We start from the raw sequence: 14705 nt of genomic DNA, 5'->3' as shown, positions 1-14705 counted from the left end.
GACAACAAGTACAAAGCTGATTTAATATATGCAATTGCACAGTGGATTTCTGGTTTAAAGTTTACAAACACGTGAGAGTGAAGTGTGAGTGACGTCCAACTGTTGGTCAGAGTATAGTTACTGAGCAATGCATATTCTTATGATTCATATTGTCTTCAGTAGACTTACTTATCCGTGTTTGTTATTTAATGTTTAGTCCCAGCAGGCAACCATTTGTGCTATTTGGTAGCCACTCAACTAAAGAAAACTTGAATTCTGGTAATTTTAATTTTCCATCAGAAGGACACTTAATCAGAAATACAGGCCTTGGAGGAAGCACTGCAAAACATATGGTAAGATAATTCCATTGTTTGATCTTCTTCTATTGAGTAACTGAAATGGATCACTGCTAGTGTTAAAAATCTAAGCTTGATTCTCAGATTCAGCTATTGTTAATGTTGAAGACAAAGCTTTGATGATGCTGTGGAGACAATGTTCAGAGTCCCAGGGGAGAAAGAATCCCAACTATTAGTTAAGGACACCTGTGTGGTTGAATTTCTCCACAAAAAGTAATGGGGCTTACAAAAATGCTCGGAATACTATAGAAGTCCTAATTTTTAACTTTAAGAATCAGCCCCTAAAGTTAGGCCTGTTATGAGCTCTCATAGTTAAAGTTAGGCACCCAGCACTGATATTTTTAAGAACCTAACCTCCCTCCCCCCTTTTACAAAATTGTAGCACGTGGCCGCAGTAGTAACAGCTCCGATGCTGATAGGAATTCTATGAGCATCAGAGCTGTTACTGCTGTGGCCGGCGCTAAAAACACCGCTATGGTTTTGTTTTGTTTTTGTTTTTTTTCCATTATTTTTTATTTTCAAATTTTACATAAAGTGTACAAAATATTAAAATACAATTGATAAATATATAGTATCACTTTTATATCTAATACATTATATATCTAAATTTAATTTTCCCCCTCCCCCTCCCCCCACCCTTTTATTACTTTAATATAATATTTTAAATTTTCAAATTTTACAGAAAGTATACAATATGTTAGAATACAATTGATGAATATTCAATAACATTTTTATATCTAATACATTATGTTCTAAATAAATTTTATCCCCTCTCCCTCCCCCCACCCTTCTATTACTTTTCATTCATACTTTACATATTGTATAATATATTATATCATATTATATAGAAATTATTTTCCTTATCCCCCCTCTATGTGTGTCATAAAAAAAAAAAAAAAAAAAAATCCTGAAAAGAAGAAAAGAAAAAGAAAAATCTTACTATTTATTCATTACAGTATTTTGTCAATGGCCCCCATATTTTTATAAATTTAGTATATGTCCCCCTTTGTATTGCTATTGTTCTTTCCATTTTAAATATATGACATATTGTATTCCACCAAAATGTATAATTTAGGTTGTTATAATTCTTCCAGTTGTTAGTTATATGCTGAATGGCAACCCCTGTCATAATTAATAAAAGCTTGTTATTTTCTGGTGAAATTTGACTTTTTTTTCTCATCATCATTCCAAATAATATTGTATCATATGATATTGCAATATGATTTTCCATCAATTTATTAATTTGTGGCCAAATTGAATTCCAAAAAGTTTTAATATAGGGACAATGATACAATAAATGATCTAATGTCCCTGGTTCTAGATTACAGTGCCAGCATTTATTGGACTTAGAACTGTCTAATTTTTGCAAACGTGTAGGGGTCCAAAAAGCTCTATGTAATAAAAAGAACCAAGTTTGTCTCATAGATGCTGACACTGTACATCCCATTCTCCAAGACCAAATTAGTGGCCATTGAGATGCATTAATCTGATGTCCAATCTCAATGCTCCAAATTTCTCTTAGACCATTTTTTGGTTTTTTATTCAAATATCTAGATATTAATTTATACCACAATGCGGCTTGATGTCCTAGGAAGTCTGCTTGAAAACATAAGAACTTTAAACTATATTGATTATTTAATGTTTTCCATTCAGGGAACCCAAACTGAATGGCCTGCTTCAATTGCAACCATTTAAAACTTTGTGTTTTATTAAGACCAAATCTATGTTGCAATTGTGAAAAATCCAGCAGTTTACCTTCTGAAATAACATCATCTAAAGATCTAATGCCTGCAATAATCCAGTTCTTCCAAAGGATTTGAGCTCCGCCAATTTTGATCTTGGAGTTTATCCATATAGATTGATTAGTTGATTTGTTTATTGGGATAGGTGTTAATTTATCAATAAATCTCAACGTTTTCCAAGTATCCATTAATATTTTATTTTCTCTGTATCTTCTAGGTATGTTAATACTTGGCAAATGAACTAAATTTAGGGGAAACATAAGGCGCCATTCTAAATATAACCAATCCGGTGCATTATCCATAAGTTCTGGGAGGATCCAATACATACCCTGACGTAGAATATAGGCTTGATGATACCTATAGAAATTTGGAAAATTTACCCCTCCCTCCTTAATTGATTTTTGCAAAGTTACTAAAGCTATTCTAGGTGTTTTACCAAGCCAAAGAAATTTTGTTAAAATGCTATTAAGCTTTTTATAAAAGGACCCCTGAAAATAAATAGGTATCATACTCATTTGGTAGCAAACTACAGGCAAGATCATCATTTTAATAGTTTGAACTCTTCCCCACCAAGAAATATGTAATGGGTTCCATTGTTCACATAACTCCGTAACTTTTTTTAATACATATTTTTCATTCTCTTTTACAGTATCTTCAATTGTATTTTTAACTTGAATGCCAAGATATTTAAATCCTTCTTCTTTCCATATAAATGGAAAAGTATCAAATAATCCTTTTACACAATGAACATTCAAGGGTATAATTTCAGATTTATTCCAATTAATTTTATATCCTGAAAATTTACCAAACTTATCAATTAATTCCAATAAAGAAGATAAGGTTGACTCTGGATTTCTCAAATAAAGTAAAATATCATCAGCATAAGCCGAAATTTTATATTCCATATCTGAATATGGAATACCTTGTATCTCCCTCGCTTGTTGTATTGCTAACAATAAGGGTTCTAATACAACATCAAATAACAAAGGAGATAGAGGACAACCTTGTCTAACTCCCCTCTGCAATTGAAAACCATCAGATATCTTATTATTAATATTTAGTCTTGCAATCGGGAAGCTATACAATGTTTTTACCATTTGTATAAATCCAGAACCTATACCAAACCATTCTAAAGCCTGATACATAAAATTCCATTCTACCCTATCGAATGCTTTTTCAGCATCTAATGAAACTGTAAAAGCCGGTTCATCCATTTTTTTTGATAAGTTTAACATGTGAAACAATAGTCTAGAGTTATTAGAAGAATGTCTTTTAGCAACGAAACCCGTTTGATGCATATCTATAATATGTGGGAGAGCTTTGGCTAATCTCAAAGCCAAAATTTTCGCCAAAAGTTTATTATCAACATTTATCAAAGATATAGGCCTGTAGTTTGAAACCAAAGTAGGATCTTTATTTGGCTTAGGCAAAACAATTATTATTGATTCAGCCATAGTACCTTTAATATTACCTTTTATAAGTTGTGTCTGATATAAATTTAGTAAATGTGGGGAAAGGATATTTTGAAATGTTTTATAAAATTCTACTGTATAACCATCACCACCTGGAGCGGATCCAACTCTAAGAGATCTCAATGCTGTTTCTAATTCTTTTAATGATATAGGTTCATCTAAACTCCGTTTTATATGATCAGGAACCTTAGGTCCATTAATTAAATCTAAAAAATTTTTTCCATCTTTTTGTCTCTCCAAATAAGGCTCGGTAGAATACAGGTCCTTATAAAATTTTAAAAATTGTTTTAAAATTATATTTGTTTGATTTGTTATTATACCATTATCATCTTTTATTCCATTAATATTAGTTTTCCTTTTTTTTGCTTTAAGATAATTTGCCAATAATCTCCCCGCCTTATTAGAATTTCCATAATACATTGTTTGCTTGGAAAACAAATCTCTTCTTATCATTTTTGAAGTTAATTCATTATATTTACCTTTTGCTTTCAAAAGAGCTTGCAAAACTTCATTTTCCCATTTACTTACCAATTTAGCTTCTAATATTTTTATTTCTTTTTCTAATTCTATATATTGTATTTTAATCTGTTTCCTAATATAAGCTGAATATGATATAATATTTCCCCTCATAGTTGCTTTAAATGCATCCCATACATTCTCTATAGATGTATCCTCCACTAAATTTAGTTGAAAAAATCATTAATTTGTATTTTAAAATTTTCCAAAAATTTGTCATCTACAAGCAATGCATTATCAAATCTCCAAAGAGGTCTACCATTTTCTAATTGATCTAATTGTAATTCTATCCATACTCCCGCATGATCTGAAATAATAATAGGATCTATGGAAGCTTTAATCACCTGTTGCACTTTATTTGTTGAAACAAAAATATAATCTATTCTTGAAAATGATTTATGAACCTGTGAACAAAATGAAAATTCCTGATCATTAAAATGAAGAATACGCCATATATCTTTCAAATCACATGATTGAACCAAATTATCTAAACCTAAAGATTTTATATTTTTACCAGGTTTTTTATCCAATAATGGATCCATTACAGCATTAAAATCTCCAGCCACCACTAGATTAGAAGCAGCTAGTGGTAATAACATATTCTGTAATTTTTTAAAAAATTCTGATTGATTCGAATTAGGGGCATATATATTAAACAACGTCAGGGCATCATTTCCCATACCTATATCAATATGTATCCATCTTCCATGTGGATCTGAATTTTTTACCTTAATCTTGGCCATACATTTTTTATTTATAAGGATTGCTACCCCTGCTTTTTTACCCTCTGCTGGAGCAAAAAAACATTCCTTTACCCACCCACCCGATAGTTTCTGTGATTCCTTTATACTAAGATGGGTCTCCTGCAGACAGTAAATATCCGCTTTTTGCTTTTTTAAAAATGTTAATACTTTTTTCCTTTTGATTACGTGATTCAGGCCATTGACATTAATAGAATATATCTTAAAAAACATTATACATTTTAATACTTCTCATTATAATCTTCTTCTCCTCTTCCTTCATATTTAGAATCCAAAAAATGTTTTTCATGACACACATATTTACCCCTAAAATATCTAATCCCTTGTTTATTTTTTCCTTAATCATAGTAAATACTCTCCTTTTCCCTCCCTTTCCCACCCAATACAATGGCTGCTTAAGGATACACATTGGAACTGTAACCCAAACATTCTCCTCCCCTCTAGGCATTCAATATTCAATCAAATTCCCCTTCTATCTATTTATATTAACCTTTAATATCTTTAGTCATATTTTCTTAACATTTCATTAATGTATCTTTATCCATTTAACAATTTTTAATTTATATTTCCTTAGTATTATTATTTACATCATAAAATTTTATCTTAAACATATATTTAGTATGTTATTGATGTTTTTCCTATATCTTGCTCTTTCTTTCTTATAAATTTTTATTGTCTTTTCTTTATATCATTTTTTTTTTTTCTTTTTTCAGATATTTCAATATTTCATACTTTTATAATTATTTCATAAAGTCATCAAAACCCATCTTAAAATTTTATGTTAAAATATCATAGGTTCTGGCTTAGAAAGAAAAGCTTTTAGTTTTTCTGGATCCTCGAAGTATAAGGATTTATCTCCAGATGATACTCTCATTTTCGCCGGATAATATAGACCATATTTAAAACCTTTTTCTTTTAGTTGAGGTCTCATGTCTAATAGTCTCTTTCTTTTATTTGCTGTGTTTTTGGCAAAGTCCGGCAAGAACCATATTCTAGATCCTTTATAGTTTAGATTTTTGTCTTTCTTTGCAGAATTTAATATTTCTAATGCTTGTTGGTATCTAAGCATTTTGAAAATTATTGGTCTTGGCCTGCTTTTATTTTCTGTATTTTTAACTGGAATCCTATGCGCTCTTTCTATTTCTAGTGGTTGTTTCAAGTCCAGTTGTAGTATTTTTGGAATTAAATTTTCTAGAAAAAGAATAGTATTTTTTCCCTCTAAATTTTCTTGTATTCCAAAAAGTTTAATGTTTTTCCTTCTTCCTCTATTCTCATAGTCTTCCAGTTGATCTTTCAATTTATTTAATTCCAGACTATCATTTTTACATCTGTTTGTTTCGCTTTCTATGACCTCCATTCTGGATTCTAATTCAGTTGTTCTTTTGTTATTACTTTCCATTTGTCTGTGAATGTTTAATATTTCTTCCTTCATTTCAGACATATTGGTTACTGTTTCCTTAAGCATTTGTTTGATTTGTCTTAGTTCTTCCATAACTTCTGCTTTGCTCAATATGTCAGGTTCTTCAATAGGAAGTGGGATCTTGCTTGGTGTTATTTGATCTTGTTTTTGTCTTTTTGCTGATGTGCCAGCCTCATTTTTGTTTTGCCTGGTACTTGCCATGCTGTTGTTTCTTTTTTCGTGGATTTTATTTATTCAGTTTTGTTAGGAATCTTAAAATATCTTTCAGTCACAATTTTTTGTAATCTGTCTTTGATATCTTTTTTTACACCAGTGTTGCGTTGTTTTAGCACTGAGCGGATTGCAAATCAGTCACTCTGTCCAAATATAATAGTCAACAAAAGAGAAATCCTTTTCTTCTTCTTCTCAAGCCTTTCTCTCTCAGAATTTCATTCTGATTTCAAGCAGCAGAAATTTTCTCACATTAATTTCTTGTCAGTTATCTGCTTTATTATCTTTTTAAAGTATCTTGATTTTGTATCTCAAGAAACTGCTTCAAGCAGAGGATAAATTGATCTCTCTCAGGACTCCAACTCAATACCGGCAGGAGAGAGCTGCTTCAAACTGTCACAGCTTTGGATTGTTAAACTGACAACTGCCTTATAATGAGATCGATTTTTTTTCAATACTTCAAGTAATTAGTTGATCTCCCAGGGCTCCAACTGGCTGTAAAGGGCAATTTCAAACCGCCACAGCTCAGGAATTTAACTGACAACAGGCTTCATATTAGAATCAGTCTTTCTTTTACTTTTTTTTTTTTTTGGTCAGTTTAAATTTTTGACATCCCTTCTCAATATCGTGCCAATTTAACTTTCTCTATTCAATAGTCTGTCTTCACAAAAAGAAACCGGCAAAAGGATAATACTGATCTCCTTCATTCACCACCCGTAGGGCTCTGAGTCAGCGCCGGCAGGAGAAATCAAACCGCCACATAAATCAACTGATAGCTGCCTCACAACAAGATCGGTTTTTTTTTTTTTAACTTTTATTCAGTTTTCATCGCTCCAGCAAACCTCCTCCTCAATCTCCTACTGTTTCAGTAAGGAGAAAATTTGCCGATTCTTTGCCCTCAGAGTCTCTGTTCAGCGCGGGCAAGAGAGGTCTGTTTCAAACCGCCACAGCTCTATCCCTCTTTAATTTCTCTCACTGCAAGCCTCTCTTTCTCAATGCCCATAAACTTTACCTTCGTTGGCCAATTTAAGTTTTTATCTACCTTCACTCTCTGCCATCGCCGTTTCAGCACAGATAAAAGCCGGTAAAAGATTCAATTACCTTCCCCTCAGCTTTTTTTTTTGATGTCGGCGATTTGATGTCGGCACTCTGCCTTTTCAGCTGTTATTTTCTCAAACTTTAACTTCAGGCTTAAGAGGGTAACATCATCTTCATTAATAATTATTTTTTGATGAAATCTTCAAGAAGGGAATATTATTTTTTATCTTCAGTTGCCTAGATGAAGAGGAGCTTTGCGATTACACGTCCATTCGTGTTCGCGTTAAGCCACGCCCCCATCACCGCTATGGTTTTGTAAGAGGGGGGGGGTTAAGATTTAAGCTGAAAATTCATTGAGGAGCTCAAGTTATGTTTAAATATAGACTGTGTCATTCATTTTGCCTGAAATTGAGCCTAATTTATGACCATAGTGCTGAAAATCAGTGCTAAGCTCCTAACCGTTTTTTTCCTGACCTAAATCTGCCCTGTTGCCATCCACTTTTTTTGCTCTTCAATTTAGGAGTTCAGTGAAATTTGTGTATAAAGTTAGGTGCTTAGGGCTTGATTCTGTATAGGGTGCCCAGTCTCAAGCAGCTGCCTAAGCAAATTTTGAGAATCACATACGGTTGTCCTATACAGCAGTGGTTCCCAACCCTGTCCTGGAGGAACACCAGGCCAATTGGGTTTTCAGGCTAGCCCTAATGAATATGCATGAAGCAAATTTGCATGCCTATCACTTCCATCATATGCAAATCTCTCTCATGCATATTCATTAGGGCTAGTCTGAAAACCCGATTGGCCTGGTGTTCCTCCAGGACAGGGTTGGGAATCACTACTATACAGAATCACATCTGTCCTAACAGACGGACGCCTAACCCCGCCAACCACCCTGATTCTCTAACTGGTGTCCGTTTCACAGGCGCCGTTTAGAGATTCATGTTGCTACTGAGCTGATCATGGCAAGGAAATCTTCCTGCCACGATTAGCTGAGCATAATCACATGCTTTCAACTATGTACAATTGTTAATGAGTTTTTATGCTCAGAGAAATGGAGGTGATAACAGGGAAAACCCCAACACTACCACCTCACCGCCCAATCATTGCATATTTCAAAAACTAGTTGTAAAACTTATCACTGTTGTAAATACTTGCATTGGTGCTCAAGGCTGCACTTTTTTTAAATCTTATGAGTGTTATGTTGTTAGTCTGAACAGCAAACTTATCTTTAGCTTGCAGATTCCGACGTGACATGTTTCGTTCCTGCCTCAGGGAACCAATGAAGGGTTTGAAAGATTTCAAAGCGTGTGGACGCGAAAAAACTCTGAAATGAAAAATATTAAAAATTGAATACTTTTATTTGTACTATAGCAGACTTAAAAGCTTAACTTTTGAAAAAATTAAAAATGTTTAAGGCTACAAATAGCACTTACCAAACAGCTAAACACTTCTAACATATATTGACTTATTTGAAAACCTCCTCATATTGTATCAGCTGCTACACTGACACCGGAAGTTTTTAAAGGTCCCATGTGTTATTACATAATGGCGCAAGAGACTATCTGCCTATCAGGGGACCAAACAGAAATACGTAATAGCTTTCAAAGAACTGTCACAAATGAACCAAAATAATCACAAAGGACAATAAAATTATAAAAATGCTCGCCACTCAATTTCGCTATTAAGACCTTTTGGGTGAAGCGTATCTAGCTTAAAAATCCAGCTCTGTTCTTTAGCATAGAGCCTCGCTTTCAAATTGCCCCCCCCCCCCCCCGGGGTAATCTGAGGGCTTCCAAAATAGAATAATGTAACGATGATACCCTTGATGGTTTTCTTTCAGCCAATGCTGAGTCAATGGAGCTTCAAGTACTTGGGTGGAAATTCTACTAATTTCTCCACAAAAAGTAATGGGGCTTACAAAAATGCCAATGAGAACATGAATGCTTCTAACAGTGTGTCCTATGTATAGTAATTTTCACGGGCACTGGATCACATACACAACTCCACTTGTGCTATAGTCTGTAGGTGTCATCAATTTGCGGCAATACACCCATCCTGGTACATCCATATCTTGTAAGGCTACACTGTATTGACATACCTTACATGTTAAACATGGAGAATGCACACCCACTAATGATGTGCCTGAGTCTATCTCTGAACAAAATTGAGATCTGGTTAAATGTTGTTTCAGATTACGACCACGAGAGTAGGCAAACCTTGGAGGCTCTTGAAAAATGTCATGGTACTGTAAAATGTTCCAATAAGAGTTAATAATATGTTTAATCTTGAAAGCGTGCTGAGAGTATGGAACCACACACATACACAAGTATCATCGTTACGTTGTTCTGTTTGATTATCTGGCTGCACAAAATAATTCACTGTGTCAGTCACAATCATTCCTTTTTAAAAAGTCCAACTTGTAGGGCCAGCAAAAGTAAACTGCAGCCACCCCTCCCCCTTTCGTTTGAGCTCATTTGTGCTTTGCTGCCAATGACGTGAGGGAATAAACCCCACCCACTATGTACTAAGGGTGAAGAGCTAGCGCATGCGTAAATTGCATCAATAAACAACAAGTATACTCTGTGCATGCGTTTCGATCGCTCTTACAGCGATCAGTGGGATCGCAATAGGGCGTGCGTCCGATCAGAACATTTGCATTTAGAATCTGTAGTGAATCGGTCGCTCAGCAAAACTCGGACAAGAATCGCCCAACAACGATCCAGATCGGTAAGTTTAGTGAATCTAGGCCATAGACCATAGAAATCCACCAAGTATTGTCCTTAAGTTCCAACTACAGAAGTTGCTGTCGAAGCCCGTTGCAGCCTATTAGAATCATCTTATCACTTGTGGGACACAGACAGTAAAAGTCTGCCTGGCACCATCCTCATGTTCCAAATTATTGGAATTTCCATTGAAGACCTCTCCAGTCCATCCTAAACTGAATTGCTATCTATGGGATACAGACTGTACAAGTCTTCCCAGTACTGGTCTTTTTTCAGCACCACTTGACACATGAAACACATATGCAACCATTTAAGGTTTGCTTTTTATACTGTTCATTTTCTAATTAGAGATCCTCTGTGGTCATCCCACATCTTTTTGAATTCCATTACTGTTTTCATCTCCACTACCTGCCTTAGGAGAGCATTCTAAGCATCAACCACCCTTTCTGTGGGGAGTAATGTCAGGAAATTCTTTTTCAGTCTATAACCCCACAATGTCCTTTAGTTTTACCATTTTCTCTTCTCTGGAAAAGATTTATTTCCATATTAATACCTTTCAAATACTTAAATGTCTGTATCATCTATCCTCTAGTATAAAGAAAGGGAATGGGATTTGATATACCACCGTTTTGTGGTTACAATCAAAGCAGTTTATATATTATATGCAAGTACTTAATTTGCACCTGGAGCAATGGAGGGTTAAGTGACTTGCAATGAAACTGCAGTGGGAATTAAACTCAGTTCCCCAAAATAACCCAAATATTTCGGGTGGGATAGAACCTGAATTGGACACATCCCTACACATTTTGGGAATTTTGTTAGATTCAAATTTGACAATGATGGCCCAACTGAATAAACTGACAGAAGGAATCTTTTATAAATTAAAAATACTTAGACGTGTTAAAACATTTTTTTAAACAATTGACTCACCTAGTTCAAGCCATAATTCTTTCTATTTTAGATTATTGTAATCTTTTATATATTGGCTGCTCTGAAAGTTTTTCTGCTGTTATCAGATTTTGCAAAATACAGCAGTTTATTGTTTATTCAAGCTTTTATACCGCTATTAATGACTGAGACAGTCAAATTTCAGCGATTTACAATGCTTTTTCAATGATGTTACAAAGCATGAGCTTCTGTAGTGGTGTAACAATAAAGAGCTAATTACATGGGCTTTTGACACGGTATTATAATACATCATCCTAGGAACTAATCTCATTTTACATTCATCCTATGTCTATACACATATATAATCCAGTGATATTACTTTTTGGAACACACCATTTTGAAAGGGTAACTCCTTTTTTAACAGAACTCCTTTGACTCCTTTAAGAGAATGTTGTATTTTTAAAATATGAACTACTGTTTTTAGAGTAATATATGGCAGACTTGAAAATTGGCCAGCCAACCAGCTGGCAGTGCTAGCGTGTAAGGCAAAGTACTGCTGGCTGGGAAGGTAGGAGTGCAGAAGGAGGGCCCTGGAGGAGGGAATGAGGAGAAACTGAAGGACACAGTTTGGGGGGAGCCATAGCCCCTCTGGACCCCTGTTTCGCCGACTATGCCTGCAGCTGCCAGCCCCCTGGTACTGTGCGTGTGCGGCTCTGCCTGGCCCAGAGAGCCATGCTTTGTGGTGCAGCTCATAACTGCCTGCCTCCTCAGATTGGTGGGGGATTAGCTGCAGGAGCCTGCTCCTGTGGCTCTATAGCAGGAGCAAGCTCTGATTTTATAGCTTTTATAGCTACCATCACTCTGATTGCGGGAGAGAAGGAGCTGAGATCTGACCATTGAATCGGTAAGGCTGATTTAAAAAAAAAAAAAAAAATCAATTTGAATCGATTCAGCCAGAGTGAATCGGTAAATTGATTTGAATTGAGAATCGGGCAGCTCTAAGCTTCAGAATGTGGGGTCTAGATCCTTAAAGGACAAGTCATGGCCTGTATCTTGTGGTGCTAAGATTACACCTAGATAGATGCTATTAGGGTTGGTCCATGAACCTCTTGATTAAGCATAGAAGAATGGAAACTTCATGACCAAGTCTGAGCTAAGGGTCTTATTGATGGGCTGTTTGTTAGCTTGGTGCTCCCACAGGACTCCCTGGGGCAAAGGAGTGTAATTAGTGGATGGAGATCCTTTCTTTTTCCTCTCCCTCCCTTTAATGCTAGGCTTGGAGCCAAAGAACTGATAAGATGTGCTAAGCAGTCAGCACAGTGGAGGACTTATAAACCCCATCTAGAAATCTAATTAATGAGGATTTGGCAGGATATAAGATTGTGCACAACGTAACAAAGCCACTTCAGAGCAGCAATGGAGGTGATGTGGTGTTTCCAACATCTTGCTGCATTAGCACTCTGGCAGGATCATTCAGCTCCACCTGCAATAAAAATGTTATATATGCTGTTACACTTATTGTAAGTTTTTAAAAATGAATAAAGAAAAAAAAATGTGTCAGGGCATTTGTTTGCGGCTAGAGCCCGAGTGATGCAGAGGATCTGGTTGCTAAGTTGAAGATAATTTTCCACTGAGAACCACAGCCTGAATTCAGGCTGTGTTACTCCCACCTGGGTAGGAGTGATTGAAGAGTCAATCTTGCTTGAGCTGGCACTCCTGAGGGAGTGGGAGACAGCAACCAGAGAGAGGCTTTGAGTTACCCAGGGTATTCAACCTCCTTTTAGGGCAGTGTTTTAACAGAGGAAGTTACTGGTTGCCTTCAGAGAACTCTGGCCTTCATTAAGACTCTGAGGGGTTAATACAAGCTGAACAACTTCTTCTTCAAGTTCCAAGAGAGTAAAGAGACTTAGGAAGTTCATTCCCTGGGCTGTGTCTGGAAGAGAGCTGGCCCAAGGAAGATGATGAAGAGGCGATCTCTTAGGGAGACTCTCTCCTGAAGAAAGGGACATTTCCCACTCAGAGGAAATAAATTCCTTGTAGTCTGAAGGAAGAATTGTCCTTCCTTATTGGTCGGGTGATACCTTTATAGGTGACGCAATGCTGGTGGTAGAAGCGAAGATGAAGATCCTGAGAAAGACACACAGGTTTTCCCCTCTCCATAAAGTCCTTCTCTGGATGGCCTTGGAGAATAGGAATCGCAGGAAACAATTCTCAAGGGTACCATCTGCTTTTCTTTTTGACTCCTAAAATGTGGAATGAAATGCCTCTTTCAATCAAAGACCTTCCAACTTTTCATTGTTTTAAAAAGGCTCTGAAGACTTTTTACTTTGAGCAGAGCTTTAGCTAATCTTCTAGTGCTGCTTATTGGTCTTCTTCCAGGAGAACACAGTTAGGACTTGACAAGATTTTGTTGTTATTGTTGTTGTTTTAAAGGGATTCTTAGATTTTATGGCTGTGAATGTGTATCTTGATTGTTTGATTCTGTCTTTTAAATTCATGGAGTTCTTAATTTTCTTTTTTAGATTTTATACCGCTTTGACCTTTTTCTGGAATTGTAGTGTAGGAAATATTTTAATAAATAAAAATAATAAAATAGCAGAATAAGTTGCTGCGGGGAAAGAGGGTTGGTGCCGTGGTGACAAAGAAGACCACCAGCTTGGTGGAGGGAAAGAGTAGCTTTGAAGGACATGGAGGACAGAAGAGTTGGGTGCTTTGTAAACAAGCATTTGCGGCCTGGATCCCTAGCACTGTTGATGCAGTCTTTGGAGGCTATATGATTCTTCCATGGATTTAGCAACTACCAGAGTCTCCAGAGGCAGCAAGATTGGAATCTAAAGCAGCATTTGTGGCAGGCATGCTTGTTGATCTCATGTAGATCTATTTCCAGGTTGGAAGCATCTGTGGTAGTGGCACACAGAGATCTTTGGATGAGTATTCGGTCAGTAGACTTAGTGTCAAAGTAATGGCTTAACAAGCTTCCCTTATGAGGTAGGCTACGAATTAATCAAGGATCTAGGGGAATCAGTATTGCAAAGAAATATGACTGTCATGCTTGGTTAGCTTCTACACATTCATAGAGCACGTTATGTTTAGAGAATGGTTCACTCATTCCTGGGGAGGCAGGTGACGGCAGCCTTTGTTGGGAATGCTTTGGGGCAGTTCAGAAAAGGACAGCCCTTTTGGAGAGCAGATGATAGGTCAAATCAATCTGTTTTTCTTAGAATAGACCTGAATCGCCTCAGATCATTGGGTTCTCATGGTGATACAATGGGGCCTTAGAGTTTATCATGCCCTTTTTAATGCACATAAGATGTCTCCCTGCAGACTGAGGAGCAAGCAAAGAGCAATTGTTGAGACAGCAGAGTACCTAATTCAACTGGGAGTTATGCTAGTTCCTCCAACAGAGCAGGGATGGAGCTACTACTTCATCCATTTTGTGGTACCCAAGAAAGGAAGGGTCTCCTGATTATCCTGGGTACTTACTGAACTCCCAAACACACCCATCCTCATTTCTAGAGTCTCTAAATCTTTCAATTAGATTGTAAAAATTTTGGATGTTATATTTGGTCACATGTAATTAAATGTTGCTTTTTTTTTTTTTTC

General features: G+C 36.0%; 1 protein-coding gene across 2 annotated transcripts in view; it reads left to right on the top strand.

The window, feature by feature from the left end:
• C1H20orf194 (chromosome 1 C20orf194 homolog) overlaps positions 1 to 14705 on the top strand; it is a 308395-nt gene that overhangs the window by 91821 nt on the left and 201869 nt on the right. For both annotated transcript variants that reach the window (XM_033953173.1, XM_033953162.1), the window contains exon 10: positions 197 to 332. In XM_033953173.1, coding sequence (XP_033809064.1) covers positions 197 to 332 — 136 coding nt within the window. The remainder of the gene's footprint in view (positions 1 to 196; positions 333 to 14705) is intronic.

This window comes from Geotrypetes seraphini, chromosome 1, assembly GCF_902459505.1.
Source record: "Geotrypetes seraphini chromosome 1, aGeoSer1.1, whole genome shotgun sequence".
Classification (NCBI taxonomy): domain Eukaryota; kingdom Metazoa; phylum Chordata; class Amphibia; order Gymnophiona; family Dermophiidae; genus Geotrypetes; species Geotrypetes seraphini.
Note: the sequence above shows the minus strand (reverse complement) of the source record. Positions and strands in the feature narration are given on the sequence as shown.